We start from the raw sequence: 16,483 nt of genomic DNA on the forward strand, positions 1-16,483 counted from the left end.
CGCTTCTAAACTTCATAGCTGAACAAACAGTGAAGTTGCAAAACGAAGTGATCAAACTTTTTCCGAGCATTATTTTGTATTTATATTAATTTGCAAGTGGGGATGTGATGGGATATCAAGCTACGTAATACTGCCGTCCAATCAAGTTTATCTTTGAGGCCTTAGAAATATCTGTTAGCACGAAACTTTTGACAATGGTTTAGGGAAATGTCTAATGTAATCGTAGAAGATATCGTCAACAATTAATTGCAACTGCAACATATGCAGGGCTTCACGAAAAATGAACGATGAGAACACAACACAAAGTATGGTATCATACTGACAAATATACATCTGGTATTTCTTCCTTGCATGCCAGGATTCGTTCTTCTAAACGCCTGCTGCACATCTATCAATCACAGTTGTGCATCAAAATATCATTGTGTCGTATGATAATTGTTTAAAAATTAAGGTTCAATTTATTTATTTATAAGTTATATTAAATTTTTTCAGTAGTAAGAGTATGGAAAAAAGTTCAAATATTGAATAGTTTTTGCTTGCAAAATATGTAAATATATTTAAGTACGTGTTATACTTGACTTTTACTGAGTATCGTGTTACAAATAGTATCTTAAATTGAATGAAAATTACTACAATTTCTAACTACAATAAATACCATTGCATTTAAATTGAATTGTGTTTACTACGGTGCAGAATTTTCCGCACGCCAAGTGCTCAAATTTATCCAGCTAGAGTGCCCATATTGCACACTGCGCTGCCCGGCCATTGAGCGACGAGCAAAAAAACGCCCCCATTACCACATTAAACCTACAATTCTAAGTCTTATCGACACGCACAAAATTGTCCTTCGATTAACTTAGGCCCTTTTTTTTATGCAGCACTACTGTGCTTCCAAACTGTGCTGTATTTAGTTGGCAGTTTAAATTTCATGAGTTAAAACATTGGTACATAATTAGGAAGGAAAGTCACATTTTTGTAAATAAAAAATAAAACTTGCAAAACTAGTCGTTTACCATTTTAACGAGTGGTAAGGTTAGGTGTAAGTACTACAAATTTGTGATGTTGTGAGAATGCTCTAGTAGGTTAGGTTACCTACCTGACCATTTTTTTTAATTTTGTGGACGGTTGGTTAGGTTAAGGTAACTATGTCTAATACTTTTGATAATTTTCTACTACATACGCACGAAAATTTAATTATTTAGTTTCTTGTTTCATTTCTAACGATTCTGTCGAGGCGCATTTAGTTATTTACACGGACTTAACATGTAATTAAGCATTTTACGTTCGCCTGTGCGGGGGCGGGGGGGGCTGGAATCAAAAAGCCCCTCTTCTGAGGGGGCCTGCTTGGACTTGCAAAATCGTAACTGTGAAATGAAAATGATAAACTTAATACGCCCCCTAGTCCCCCTCCCCCCGAGGGAATCCGACAGATTTCAACTTAAGATATATTCCTGAACCTGTTGTTGCCGCCCTCCTTTTTGATGCGGTTCTCCAGAGATCCTTAAGAGGCCGTGTCAGTAAATGTTTATTTCCAATATTCTGCTCTAGAAGTTCTCTCTTTTAACAGTGAGATTTAGTGGCTTTTTCAACCGAAGGAACTGTAGCCGCAGCGCGTGATAAAGCTACTATACCCTTATCACAGGATTAGTGGGAAGGTTGACAGCTCGAGTTTACTCGACGAAAAATGTATCTGGTTCCTCGACAATCTGAGAGGATGACAATCTGACCGGCGGCTCACTAGGAAATTGCAGATGCAGGGATTCAGAATCAAGAAACCTCACTTTAACAAATGTAGTATGAGTCGTATCTAAAACTAAAACTAAAAATTTTAATACTTTAAACGTATCGGAATACAATTAATCTTCAAACATGTGGTAATTATTCTTTATCTGGATGTAATAGTCCGTGAAAAATAATGTTAGTTGACATTAAAAAGTCAACGAAATTCATCATGTAACGTTTTAAAAGGATAATAACATAAATGCATATGCTTAGATATTGCATATGCATCACACACAATCTAAATACAATATCACTTAAGTCAGACTACCTAATTTTTTACAATGCACCATCATACAGTTTAACAGAGGTAGGTGAACCTCTTATCGACGTTGTTTCAAAGAATTTAAATTTACAAATATTACTATTTATCTTAATACGATATGTAGCCTACATTTATGAATACGAACATACAAAAAAAATATTGAATTTATCACATTACACAAGACTAAAACACTAACAAAACTTAATTTTATACATTGCTGTAGCATATTAGAAGACGAAATAACTCACAAGACTAACATTAAGAGGGCTGCATTACAAATTTACTTTACAGAGAAGAAAATATCCTTTCAGGATATTTCATTACCTCATTGATTACATAATACTGTCGTTGATGTGATCGTAGATATAAAGTATTTAAAAAATATATTCCATTATGTTTATGTAAATATTTTGAAAACGTTATTGCTTAAAGATGCTCATTATTTAAATAATAACGAATCTTTTACTTTTATGTACTGAACAAACAAAATACTTATAAGTTAATAAGAATAAGCTTAGTTGAGTAACATCTTCAATTTGTATTGAATTCAATGTACATATCGAAAATCATGTACAATGAATGCAACAGATTGAATTCAATATATATTTGATCTTGTGAAACGGCCATAATATTGATGTAGATTAGGGACCGGAAAAATTCGCGGTTTCGACGGCCTTCAGGATAGACTGCACATTCCCCTGTACACTCGGGCAAATAACGGCAGTTCATTTGCTGCTGACTTGTTAGTCGTCTCAGCTTGTTTGTCTGTGATTCGATCCTTCTTTGGTTGGTGTTTTATAATTGGTTGAGATTCGTCCAGATGAACAGTAAGCCAATAGCAAAATCATCTAAAAGGTATATGTATTTGACTTCTAGCCTATCGCCGAATGAATCCGCGAATTTTTCCGGTCTCTATTAATTATAGATGCTCACATGCATCGTGAGAGTCCGTATAAAGCCTATTACAATTCTATAAGTATACATTAAAATGCTTTTAAAATATACATGTGTAATATAATTAAAACTTGTTTAAGTAAGATCATCACCAAAAAAATGAAAATCCTTCAACAGTAAGTGATGTTTTATAAGATTTTAACAAAACACATCTTACAATAAGAGAATACTAATCATACCACATAATTCAACACAAAATATACATTCCAGTAGGCACTACGTAAAAACAACTTCTATTTTTATGCTGATTACTCTGCATTGTTTTATATATATATCATTATTTCTAACTTTTAATATTCTCTACACATTAACTGAAATTACTTATTTACAGAGTCTTAGCTAATGTTGGTCTGTACCACATACAGTTCGTACGATATCTCTACGCAAAACACATACAGTTCATTATTAGTAATATCAATTATATTTCATGAACATAATGAAATTAGTATAGGCCCTAGGTTGTTCACTGTTAATTGAGTACTTCTGAAGTATTTTCATTGTGAGTTAACATACATACCAAATGCCATTCTTCCAGTAAAGTTACAAAGAAGACAACAAGATAATATAAATATGTATGTAGTACCATATTTTAAACTCCTATTAAATGAATAATAACTCAATCTCTATTCTGGACTATTAAGTAATAATTTTTATTACTGTTATTTATAACTTAAATAAAATGACAACTAACAAATTAGTAAAAAATAGAATTACGTGCGATATAGTGTGACATTTGTACTTGGACGGCAAACCAATATAATAAAATGTCTATGACAATGTTAACTTTACTCATTATTATGGAAAGAAACAAAATGGGCAGATAAGCATATTCTACGCTGACATTTAAAAATGCTCAATTCAAAATGAACATTCCCTAGCAAGAAAATTTATTTTATATCACCACAAAAAATCAAACTGCGGCGTCATTTTCCCGATGACAAACAAAAAATTTGTATGGTCGCGAATAATACATTCGTATAGCGTCACATCAGCGGAATATTCCCTTGGCATAAATGTGTGAAGTCTGTGGCACTTATGGAGAAGTAAACCTTCGCTCGAACACAAAAACAAATGAACGAACAGCTTTTTTTTTTTTTGATAAGATGTGCAATCGGAGACCCCTGGGGTGGTTGAAGAGTGTCAGGTCCGTCGCCAGACCAGATAGTAAAAGCTCAGGGGCTGAGGATAGAAAAGGCATATCTCCAAATTATTAAGTATAAATGTTGTCATGTAATTGTTAAAGACTTGATTACACCCAGGTTTATAAACCCATCATGATCATGAAGACACTGATCGGAAGGTAATGTGCAATACATTTCAATGGCGTTTTCAGTTTTTGCTAAATAATTATAAATATAAGCAAAATTTCAATGTATCTGGACAAATCAAAATATTGATAATATTATTTTCATCACAGAAATAATATATGATATGATAACTAAATTTGAAAAAAGCGGTTATGTTAAATGTATTGTATACTTTCAGTAGGCAAAATTTCCGGCCCCTACCTCTTATAGACTTTGAGAAAAACTGCCTTTTAAAATAACATTGATATAGATAGGAGCGCAAATTTGTGACACGGCCTCTTAAGAGGCCGTGTCAGTAAATTTTTATTTCCAATATTCTGGTCTAGAAGTTCTCTCTTTTAACAGTGAGATTTAGTGGCTTATTCAACCGAAGTAACTGTAACCGCAGCGCGTGATAAAGCTACTATACCGCCAGATTACTCGACGAAAAATGTATCTGGTTCCTCGACAATCTGAGAGGATGACAATCTGACCGGCGGCTTACTAGGAAATTGCGGATGCAGGGATTCAGAATCAAGAAATCTCACATTTACAACTGTAGTATGAGTCGTATCTAAAAATTTTAATACTTTAAATGTATCGGAATACAATTAATCTTCAAACATGTGGTAATTATTCTTTATCTGGATGTAATATTCCGTGAAAAATAATGGTAGTTGACATTAAAAAGTATACGAAATTCATAGTGTAACGTTTTAAAAGGATAATAACATAAATTCTTATGCTTAGATATTGCATATGCATTACACACAATCTAAATACAATCTCACTTAAGTCAGACTACCTAATTTTTTTACAATGCACCATCATACAGTTTAACAGAGGTAGGAGAACCTCTTATCGATGTTGTTTCAAAGAATCTAAATTTACAAATATTACTATTTATCTTATTATGATATGTATCTTTATGAATAAGAATTTACAAAAAAAAATGAATTGATTACATTACACTTTAACATTACAAAAGACTAAAACACTAACAAAACTTAGTTTTATATATTGTTGTAGCATATTAGAAGACGAAATAACTCACTAGACTAACATTAAGAGGGCTGTATCACAAATTTACTTTACAGAGGAGAAAATATCTTTTAAAGATATTTCATTACCTCATTGATTACATAATACTGCCGTTGATGTGATCGTAGATATAAAGTATTGAAAAATTAGATTTCATTATGTTTATGTAAATATTTAGAAAACGTTATTGCTTATAGATGCTCATTATTTAAATAATAAAGAATCTTTTACTTTTATGTACTGGACAAACAAAATACTTATAAGTTAATAAGCTTAGTTGAATAACATCTTCAATTTGTATTGAATTCAATGTACAAATTGAAAATCATGTACAATGAATGCAACTGATTGAATTCAATAAATATTTGATCTTGTGAAACGGCCATAATGGTGATGTAGATAATTATAGATACTCACATGCATTTTGAGAGTCCTTATAAAGCCTATTACAATTCTATAAGTATACATTAAAATGATTTTAAAATAGACATGTGTAATATAATTAAAACTTGTTTAAATAAGATCATAACAAAAAAAAATGAAAATCCTTCAACAGTAAGTTATGTTTTATAAGATTTTAACAAAACACACATACCATAAGAGAATATTAATCATGCCACATAATTCAACACAAAATATTCATTCCAATAGGCGCTACGTAAAAATAACTTCTATTTTTATGCTGATAACTTTGCATTGTTTTATATATATCATTATTTCTAACTTTTAATATTCTCCACACTTTAACTGAAATTAAGTATTTTCAGAGCCTTAGCAAATGTTGGTCTGTACCACATACAGTTCGTACGATATCTCTACGTGAAACACATACAGTTCATTATTTGTAATTTTAATTATATTTCCATGAACATAATGAAATTAGTATAGGGCCTAGGTTGTTCACTGTTGAGTACTTCTGAAGTATTTTCATTGTGAGTTAACATACATACCAAATGCCATTCTTCCAGTAAAGTTACAAAGAAGACAACAAGATAATATATGTATAATATATATAATATGTATAATATATATAATATATATAATATGTATGTAGTACCATATTTTAAACCCCTATTAAATGAATAATAACTCAATCTCTTTTCTGGACTATTAAGTAATAGTTTTTGATTACTGTTATTTGTAACTTAAATAAAATGACAACTAACAAATTAGTAAAATATATAATTACGTGCGATATAGTGACAGTTTTACTTGGACGGCAAACGAATATAATAAAATGTCTATGACAATGTTAACTTTACTCATTATTATGGAAAGAAACAAAATGGGCAGATAAGCATATTCTATGCTGACATTTAAAAATGCTCAATTCAAAATGAACATTTCTTCCCGATGACAAACAAAAAAGTTGTATGGTCGCGAATAATACATTCGTATGGCGTCACATCAGCGGAATATTCCCTTGGCATAAATGTGTGAAGTCTGTGACACAAAAACAAATGAACGAACAGCTTTTTTTTATCGGATGTGCAATCGGAGACACTTGTGGTGGTTGAAGAGTGTCAGGTCGGTCGCCAGACCAGATAGTGAAAGCTCAGGGGCTTAGGATAGAAAAGGCCTATCTCCAAATTATTAAGTATAAATGTTGTCATGAAATAGTTAAAGACTTGATTACAACCAGGTTTTTAAACCCATCATGATCATGAAGACACTGATCGGAAGGTAATGTACAATACATTTCAATGGCTTTTTCAGTTTTTGCTAAATAATTATAAATATAAGCAAAATTCCACTGTATCTGGACAAATCAAAATATTGATTATATTTTTTTCATCACAGAAATAATATATGATATGATAACTAAATTTGAAGAAAGCGGTTATGTTAAATGTATTGTATACTTTCAGTAGGCAAAATTTCTGGCCCCTACCTCTTATAGACTTTGAGAAAAACTGCCTTTTAAAATAACATTGATATAGATAGGAGCGCAAATTTGTGACACGGCCTCTTAAGAATATTGCATAACCTAGGCCGTTTTCAAAAAGGCAGGGGTGTTTAATACCAGTAAGTTACAGCCGGGGACAACACTTTTCTATTCCAAGTGAATATTGTTCAATACTTTAAAAGGCTGGATGGTTGGTTAGGTTAGTTCCTACATTGTAAATACTGTGGTTAGAATTTCCAATTTAAAATATTCCTTGGGGATGTGTTAACATACTTAAAATTACTCACTTCATGAAGGCATTTTACGATTATTCCTAGAGAGTTCCGGTCAAGCTAATAAACTTATAGCATTAGCCTGTATGCAGTTTGTTTTGCTTACCGAAGTGGCAAACTTTAAAAGAGACACTCACTAGTGCTTGAAAGTAAGACATTAAATTTTTATTTTTTAATTTAATGATTTAGTTTCAAGACTTGCGCGAAGGGTGTTAACACTGCTTCGTCGCCACCGATGGGTAATTGGATTTTCTGGTATTAAGTTTCTATAAGCATTATTTATGTATACATTTTAAAACTTGAACAGTTATAACAAGATATAATCGCAAATTTAAATACACATAGTTTATTAGTCAGGAATATTTGTGTTGGAACGTACATTGCATCAACGATATTGAACCTTTTGTTGGTTCTCTTAAAGCTTTACGAACGCGGCGCTATCTTTTAAGTATTTTTCAAATAACGGTTGCAGTCGAAAAAATAGATTGAAACAAAATTAGGTTTCTTTTGCCAAAGCGTCATGCAAGAATTCCTAAGTAACCCTTGTTGTTCAACAAATGCTGATCTGAAGGGCGTGAATACGATGGACGCGAATATTATTTCAACTAATCAGGTTCCATTCTTCTGTGACGACATTGCTACATAAATGGCGTATGCAACAAACGTCTCGAATAAAAATATTTTATCTTTCCAATGCGTATTTTACTGAAATGAAAATTATAATTCTGTTTACGAAAGATGGTTAAACTGTTACATTAGCAATAATACTATTATTCATGGATTTTTTTTTTAGTTTTGTTTACTGAATGTATTTCTGAAATCTTTAAACTGTGTTCAAAAACTCTTATTTTTCCAATGTAATAATAAAATTAATCAAACATGTTACCCTCCAATATGTCAATTATAAAAAACCTACACGCAATGATGACTATTTTTGCTGTAAATATAATAGCAAGAAACATTTTATTATTAGTATTTTATTTATGTTCGTAGTGTGAGTGAGAACAGCATGTTCACAATAACGTCCTAGGCATCAAGCGCAACATGGACGCAACGCGAATAATTACTTTTCTAACCAATGCGAATAAATTACTTTTAAAACCAATCACGTTCAACAATCTGTGACGCCAGTGCGACAATTATATCGGACGCGACATACTTTCCTATTCGTAACAATTTTCATAGGGGGTAAATATGTAGTTGGGCGGTATTTGCGAAAACAAATGTTAAAAATCCGAAAATACCTTTATTTTATGCTCTTCAACTTCTTCTTTTCATTAAAAGTGGCGGAGGTAAGAAATTCCAAATACTTTAGGAGATATCGAATTTTTAAATTTCATCATATGTAGTTGAGCGGTATTTGCGAAAAAAAAATGTTAAAAATCCGAAAATACCTTTATTATATGCTCTTCAACTTCCTCTTTTCATTAAAAGCGGCGGAGATAAGAAATTCCAAATACTTAAGGAGATATCGAATTTTTTAATTTTGCAATACAAGACCTGTGGAACCATTCGAGCGACGCCATTTTTGTTATTTTGCCGTGTGTTCGTGAATACGTGAATCGTCAATGCGTAATTAATAAAATGGTTGATTAGGTCAGGTCAGTTACATTATTAATACTTTCAAACTAAGCCGACATTAAAAATAATGTGAATTAATTTTAATTATTCTTTAGTTTTAAATTATTTATAATGTAACTTACCTTACCTAACAAACCCGTAACAAAGGATGCACAGTAACAACTCACGTAAATTTTTTTTGTTACTTATTACTTGCGCAACAATATCAAAAACACAAATAAGACTTTAAAATTAGAAACGTTAAAAACTCACCTAAATTGGAGGCGGTAATTAAACACCGTTTTAAACAATAAATGAACTAAATAATCACGTATTGGTTCGTTTGAATTCGGGCCTATCACGAACAATCACGCGACATCATTATCCAATAAAAAAAGTAGATACTCGTACCTCGTACGTAAACAAGAAACAATGTTAACCGCCACATCACGGCACTGGTATTGTGATGAAATTTAAAATTCGATATCTACCAAAGTATTTGGAATTTCTTATCTACGCCGCTTTTAATGAAAAGAGGAAGTTGAAGAGCATATAATTAAGGTATTTTCGGATTTTTAAAATTTTTTTTCGCAAATACCGCCCAACTACATATTTACCATACAGTTTATTTTTGTGTGTAGCGTGGGAAAATAGATATGTTCAAAATAATGTTACTTTTTGCTCTCGCATCGCTTCCTTGGAGTCACGCTATTGTGATTCCAGCATTATTGCTGAAGCGACAATCAAATATATATTTAGTTGATTGTCATTTAATGCGCAACATCACCCAACAATGTTTACATTTATTAGATCTTCATTTAGGAGAAGAATATGTCATCCAAATTGAATGTTTAATATGAATTTTTAAAAAAAAATCTGTCAAAGTTAGTGAACAAAATCTATAAAATATTATATATATATTAAAAAAATATAATAGTATTACCAACGCAGGCTACCAGTCTAACCAACTTTCAAAAACAAATTTCTGACGCTTGCGACGCGGTGGTAAGAGATAAAACGTGATTTTATTTATAGACTTACTTTGTATGGCAAAGTAAAGGCGTCGCGCCCATTGTGCTACTTGATTTCAACAAAGCGGCCATTGAAATGGGCGACTGCACTAGATATAAGTAAAAAAAAAATGCGTGTGTGAGCTCGATGTTGATAGCTCAGCGGGTATTGATTACACAAGGCCAGTGAATTTTGGTTTTTCACCCACAAATAAACCTAGGGGTTAAATTTTTTATTAGCTATCACTTTTCTTTCTAGCAAATTATTTATATTACTTTAGTTAATATTTAAATTAAATAACAATTTCATACTAAGAAATACAAGTTATTTTTTTTAATGGTTTTACAAAAGTTTTTTCCACATTAAAGCTCACTTATTAAATTTGTTAGGATTCCCGACGTCACTACTCCAGTTTACAAACAAATAATCGTCAACTGTTCTGCATCAGTGTATCGCAATGTAGGTACACTACATTCAAAATGTTAACGACGCTGAGTCAAATAACCTTTAAATTTATTTGCCATCATTATTTATTGCCTTGGTTAAAGTCACTTTTAAAGACATACTTTTTCGTCCGACAGCTTTGAACATTTAGGTAGTAGTTTTAATCATTCTACGTCTATTTTAGTTATCCTTTGTTTTCATTTTTTGTATGTACTGTAATGGTAGAAAATATGTCAATGGGTTAAAGTGTAAGAAAAGGCGTACCGCTTTACCTTCGCCACCAATTAGGACAATAAATAAATGATAAACATCTTCCGTGAAAAATGTATGAAACACAAATAGTCAACATTTGTCAGGTTTCTAACAGTGGGCTACACAATGCGGTGTTATTTCAGGTTTTTCGATACTACAGCATATGGAAGGGAAGCTTCCTATGACAATGGCGTTCACAGCAGCTGTTACTGAAACTGTGTAAACGAATACGCCTACAGTACAAATAACTCCCTACAAATGAATTTTCCATGTGCACGAAATCGTAATAACGTATAACTGATGCCAAGATTTCTACAGAATCGGGACAAATTCTTTGGATTTGTATTAGAATTATTCAGGTCTGTCTCGACGCTGACCTTGTTAACTGGCAACACTGCATTTCTGCCTCACGGGGGAAAAAAAGGCCAGAGCAAAATAATTTCAAACTGGTTTCACACACTCCTAGGGTCGTGTACAAATGCTATAATACTAAGATCTTACGATATTTAACACAATACCAAATTAAAAAATTGTACAATACATAAAATCAAACGCAGCTGCATAATGCAATTGACAAATACCTACATCCGAAAACTGAACATTATTATAGGAAGATATAAATCCTGCAAGAATTTTACCAAATTATAATATTAGAGTTCAACATTAAACTTATCACCTCACACTAGTTTTCATAACAAAGAAACTTAAAGCACTCTTGAAATTCGACGACGAAACAAATATCAATGTGATTTTTCTTTTGGTCTTAGAAAAAAAACACTAAATCACAAAATATTTATATATATTTTTTTAACATAATACAACATACCGGGTCTTTTTTCAACAAAATTTGCCAATTCGCACAGGACCTGTTCCTTAAAATAACGCGTGTAACAACGAAATTTATTTTTGTAGAAATAGTTAAAAACACGTTTCAGCTGTTCTATCCTAGTTACAAGACAGCCAAAAAGTTTCCGAAAACTCTAGATAAATAAATAAAACGCAACAAACACGAATTTTTGACTTGCAAGCGCTAAGAATTGCTTGTGAACTAATGTCCTAAAGACTAGTTACAAAACTAGAAACCAGTTCCGATATTGACCTCACAGAAGTAGGCCTATAATCTCCATCACTGAAATGCTACGCTGCTTAGCCACAGGGAAAAAAAATTATTTACTAGTTAATGATAGTATCTACGATCGTAAAATGAATTCTACTCACCAATAAACCCGTTTCAACACTTGGCAGCAACGTTAATCTGCTACCGTCCATTAACTGATTTTCTTGTAAAGTTCCATCGCGAAGTTGCCTAAACAAACGAACAAAATACATTTACATTTAAATAACTGCTCACAATAAATGAATACAATGAGGTAAATAACATAATTAAATCCCAGGTACGGTCCTTTTAAAGCATGGTTTTTTCCACCAGTCGCCTTTATTACAGCTGATTGGCGATGCAGCGTTGCCATATTTCTCAACCGATAACCCAAGGCTTTCGAGGGGCCGTACTTACCTGTCCCTGTGCAGGAGGCAAATCCGTTCTTTGGGAACTTTAAGTTTTTTCGATATGAGTTTCTTCAAGTTTTCCACACTTTCCGTTTTCGCGACTTGCAGATCGAACTGGCCCCCGGTCGTCGGAGTCACGCGCACGGTAATGATGGCCGACGAATTACTGCAGCCACACCCTGGGTGACCAGATATACTTTCGGTCGCTTGTGCACTAGTCTTGGGCAGATCTGAAGGCGAACCGGCATTCCCACTGCTGTCCATTTTCGATAATTCTAAGTAACTAAAACTATCTTTAACACACGCAAATGCTTCAGTTGAATCGAGACAAAAAATATTACACGACAGTTGCACGCACGCAGCCCACCTCCTTCCACCAGCACCACCTCACAACTGAAGCACTTGTGTTGCGTCTGCGACTGGTTGCCGAACGGCGCTTTCCCCGGCAGCCGAATCGAGCGACTCTAGCGCTACAAGCGGTTTTCGAAGGAAGCATTCAGCCATTCCCGGTGTGTTCCCGGCGCCGCGTGGATATTGTATATTACGACCGTACAACTAATTACGCCACGAAGTGAGAACAAAGAAAATAGGAAATAAATAGTTGACATGTACCCTACATACAAGTTGGTAGTTCTGTATTGTTTAAAGAGATGGATACGGTACTAATACTGGAATATTGCCACTTGTAAACGAACTCAACGAACTGCGATGATAAAATATTTTCATAACCGTAAAGTTTCGAAATTGCGTTACAAAGATAGCTATTTTTTTTTAAAGAGGAATTGACCTTGTAAAACTGCATTTGCAAAATTTGGCTTTTAAAACTAGTGAAATCAGCTCGTATTTTTTCGAAATGTTATTAATTACTTTTCTTGGTATGTATGTGTGTGTGTGTGTGTGTGTATATATATATATATATATATATATATATATATATATATATATATATATATATATATATATACATATATATTCACGTATTTGTACATTAGCAATGAATTCTGAACTGACCTATGATAATCGAAAATAATAAACCTACATATATATATATATATATATATATATATATATATATATGTATGTATGTATATGTGTATATATATGTATATATATGTATATATATGTATGTGTGTATATATATGTATATATAAATGTATATATATATGTATGTGTATATATATATATATGTATATATAGTTATTTAAAAATAGAAGGCGGGGTAACTGCACGCACTTAACTTTGACACATTATATTTATGTTAATAAAGTTTAAAAAACAATCTAATTAATTCGTAGCAAAGCGACATTAAGTCAGTTTAAATATATAGCCGAGTATTAGTACATTGTTTAAAAGGGAAGTGTGGTTTCTTACTTAAACTGTTAAAATATGTATTACGTACGATTACCCGACTTGAGTGGGTAATCGTACGCACTAAATTTATGTTGCGTACAATTACCCTCTATGCCAATACTGGTGCATAAAAATTTTCCCGAATATTCCCTGAATGGAAATATTATTTTTTTAAATATGACAACGTACCTAAATAATAAAATACACTTTTTGTACTATACTGGGGACATAAAAATTTATTTTCTTTTCAAATTAATTACATACATGATTTTATATTTATATACAGTTTTTTTTTTTTTTTAATTTTTCATAGCCTCTAATTCAAGCTTGCAGTTAAGTATTTTTAAAATATTTTTGTAGGTACTTGAATTAAATTATATATAGTTTATAACGTAGCTTACTCATTATTTGCATTGCTAATGAAAAAATAGGGATAGCTAACACAAAACAACACACTTACACACTGACAAACCATAGTTGCAAATATATGGAAAAATTAAATTTTCATCAAAATAACTAATCACAGTTTTTTATTTGACTATTTCAGCATTAAAGTTATTGAAATAATTATACTTTCACTTGACGAAAATAGCATACAAAATTTGAATGATTTTCTGCAGCACTACAGTACGAATGGACCCAGGCCGAACACCTGCCACAGCGGTACCACAGTTCTCTGTCCTTAACAAACTATCCACAAAACATACAGATCTCATTAGTACTATTTTTGTTGGAAAGATGTAGCCGCCATATCCAAATCTTCAATGTCATCATCTTGTCAAAGATATTTTGTATTTCCTTTGTTTTTGCTAGAAGAAACGGAGAAATCGCTGAAAATATTTGTCTTTGTTTTCTTCTTTTTCATTTTTTTAGGTTCCCTGTATCATGTTCAGCTTGACAGTCACAGTTGTAACGATCACAAAGTACAAGCCCTTACCGCGTTAAATTATAGCAAAAGCACCACTAATTATTTATAAACATCTAAAATTCTACAAAAGTACACAGTTTTTCCCTTACCTCGAATGCAATGAATGCAGGATTTTATTGGAAAAATCTCCGATTTAAAAAACCACGTATATCCGACACAACTTCAGCCGCACGCCATTGCAACTCGACTAGAACGAAGTTACTCCTTTCGCAGCATGGCAGCACCGGCGCACCCGCGTGCGTCTCCTCTTCTTTAGCCAGATACTGACGTGCGTACCATTACGCACTGCGTCCAGTTACCCCGCTTTCCCCCTATATATTAAATATGGTTCAATGTGCTAGCATAAAACAACAAAAAAAATTAATACTTCCTTCCTCAAAGCAAAAAACATACGTTCATTGGTAGGCAATAGAATGTGTATACGTAATTATTTTTATTGCCATAGCATTCACTAATTCTGGAATCACAACAGTGCGATGAGAAGGTCTGTAAGATAAATTTAGTAAACAAAACCTTTAAAATACAAGAAAAATAATAGAATTACCATTGCATCAGTTGAAACAAAATTATCATAAGCATTTAACGCCGCCACTAACATTAAATCACGGTATGCGAAACATGCACGCGACCTATGCGAAATCAGTTCACAATTGAATTCTCATGTTTTAATTTTAACCAAATTTCGCGGTGAAAATAACCCCTGCAGGTAATGTTAGTAAACAGTGGCGTAGCCAGGATTTGTGTATGGGGGGTGTTAAGAAGCATGCGCCCCCCCCCCCCCTCATTAAAGCGGGGGGTCCAGGGGTCCTCCCCCGGGAAAATTTGGATTTTAAGGTGTAAAATAGTGCTATTTTAGCAGTTTTCGGTTCTTAAATTTAAATATTGTAATAATAAAATTTTTATTAACATTAATATGAAATTTGTTTGAGTGATGAATAAGAAATTAATTAAAGATTTGGTGCTAAGGGGGGGGTTTGAACCCCTGAACCCCCCCCCCCCTGGCTACGCCCCTGTTAGTAAATACATATTTTAAATATGTAAAATCATAAATTTTTAATAGATTATGATAGGGTAAGCATAAATATTAGATACCAGCATGTAGGTAAACAACACACGCACACATGCACACAGGAGGGCTGTCACTAAATCAAAGACGATGCACTATTGTACACTTACGATTCATCTGCATCAACATCAGAATGTCGTTCACATACAGAGCTAAATCATAAATAATTTTAAGTGAAACTTCCTTGCTGGGGGGCTACAATTTTCGAGCGTTACGAAAATTCCGATTGTATGAGGGTATCAGATACGGGGTGGGGGAACCGGTAGAGGAGGAGAGTTTGTCAGCTGCGACGCCATTCCAACGCATGCACAAGCGGTCGAATGTGAAGAAAGGGGGATAGGTTTGTAGCGTAGCTTTCTATAAGCTAATTGTAACGGCCGTTTGGGAGTCGACAGGGGAGTGGTAGATATGACGCAGCAGTTATGCTACGGAATTCTAGTAACGTTGCTTGTGTTTGTTCACTGCTTTGAAATCTACCTATGGTAGCCGTTACGATGGTGCAACTTCCGGAAAAATTTTATATAGTTTTTCGTTTCATGGTCATCGTCAACTCAAAATTCATATACATATATCACAAATTTACTGTCGTAATTTTGCACGAATTACTTCCAAACTGATAAATAAATAGTAATGGAAAATTCTTGCCGAGTTTGTTTATGGAAAAAAAAAATCCCCAGACGGATATAAATGAGAAAGGATTTTTGAAAAAAAAAATAACAGAAAAATCACTATAACTCCTATAATTATACTAATATTGCATCAATTTGAATGTATTATAACTCGCAGGAGTAACAACAAAAACTTTTGTCTAAATACATTTTTTTTATAAGACCAACCATAACAGTAAGGTTTGAAGAACAAAA

The 16,483-nt window shown here is 32.9% G+C and overlaps 1 protein-coding gene across 2 annotated transcripts in view; it reads right to left on the minus strand.

Annotated features, from left to right (window-relative positions):
• LOC134527731 (midnolin homolog) overlaps positions 1 to 12,687 on the minus strand; it is a 109,965-nt gene extending 97,278 nt beyond the window's left edge. The window contains exons 1-2 of one of the 2 annotated variants that reach the window (XM_063360651.1): positions 12,284 to 12,687; positions 11,989 to 12,076 (exon numbers count right to left, since the gene is read on the minus strand). In XM_063360651.1, the coding sequence (XP_063216721.1) occupies positions 11,989 to 12,076; positions 12,284 to 12,540 (345 nt within the window). In that variant the 5' untranslated portion in view covers positions 12,541 to 12,687. The remainder of the gene's footprint in view (positions 1 to 11,988; positions 12,077 to 12,283) is intronic. The other variant, XM_063360650.1, reaches the window with a different exon arrangement.
• Between the last annotated feature and the right edge of the window lie 3,796 nt (positions 12,688 to 16,483).

Source organism: Bacillus rossius, chromosome 1, assembly GCF_032445375.1.
Source record: "Bacillus rossius redtenbacheri isolate Brsri chromosome 1, Brsri_v3, whole genome shotgun sequence".
Lineage (NCBI taxonomy): Eukaryota > Metazoa > Arthropoda > Insecta > Phasmatodea > Bacillidae > Bacillus > Bacillus rossius.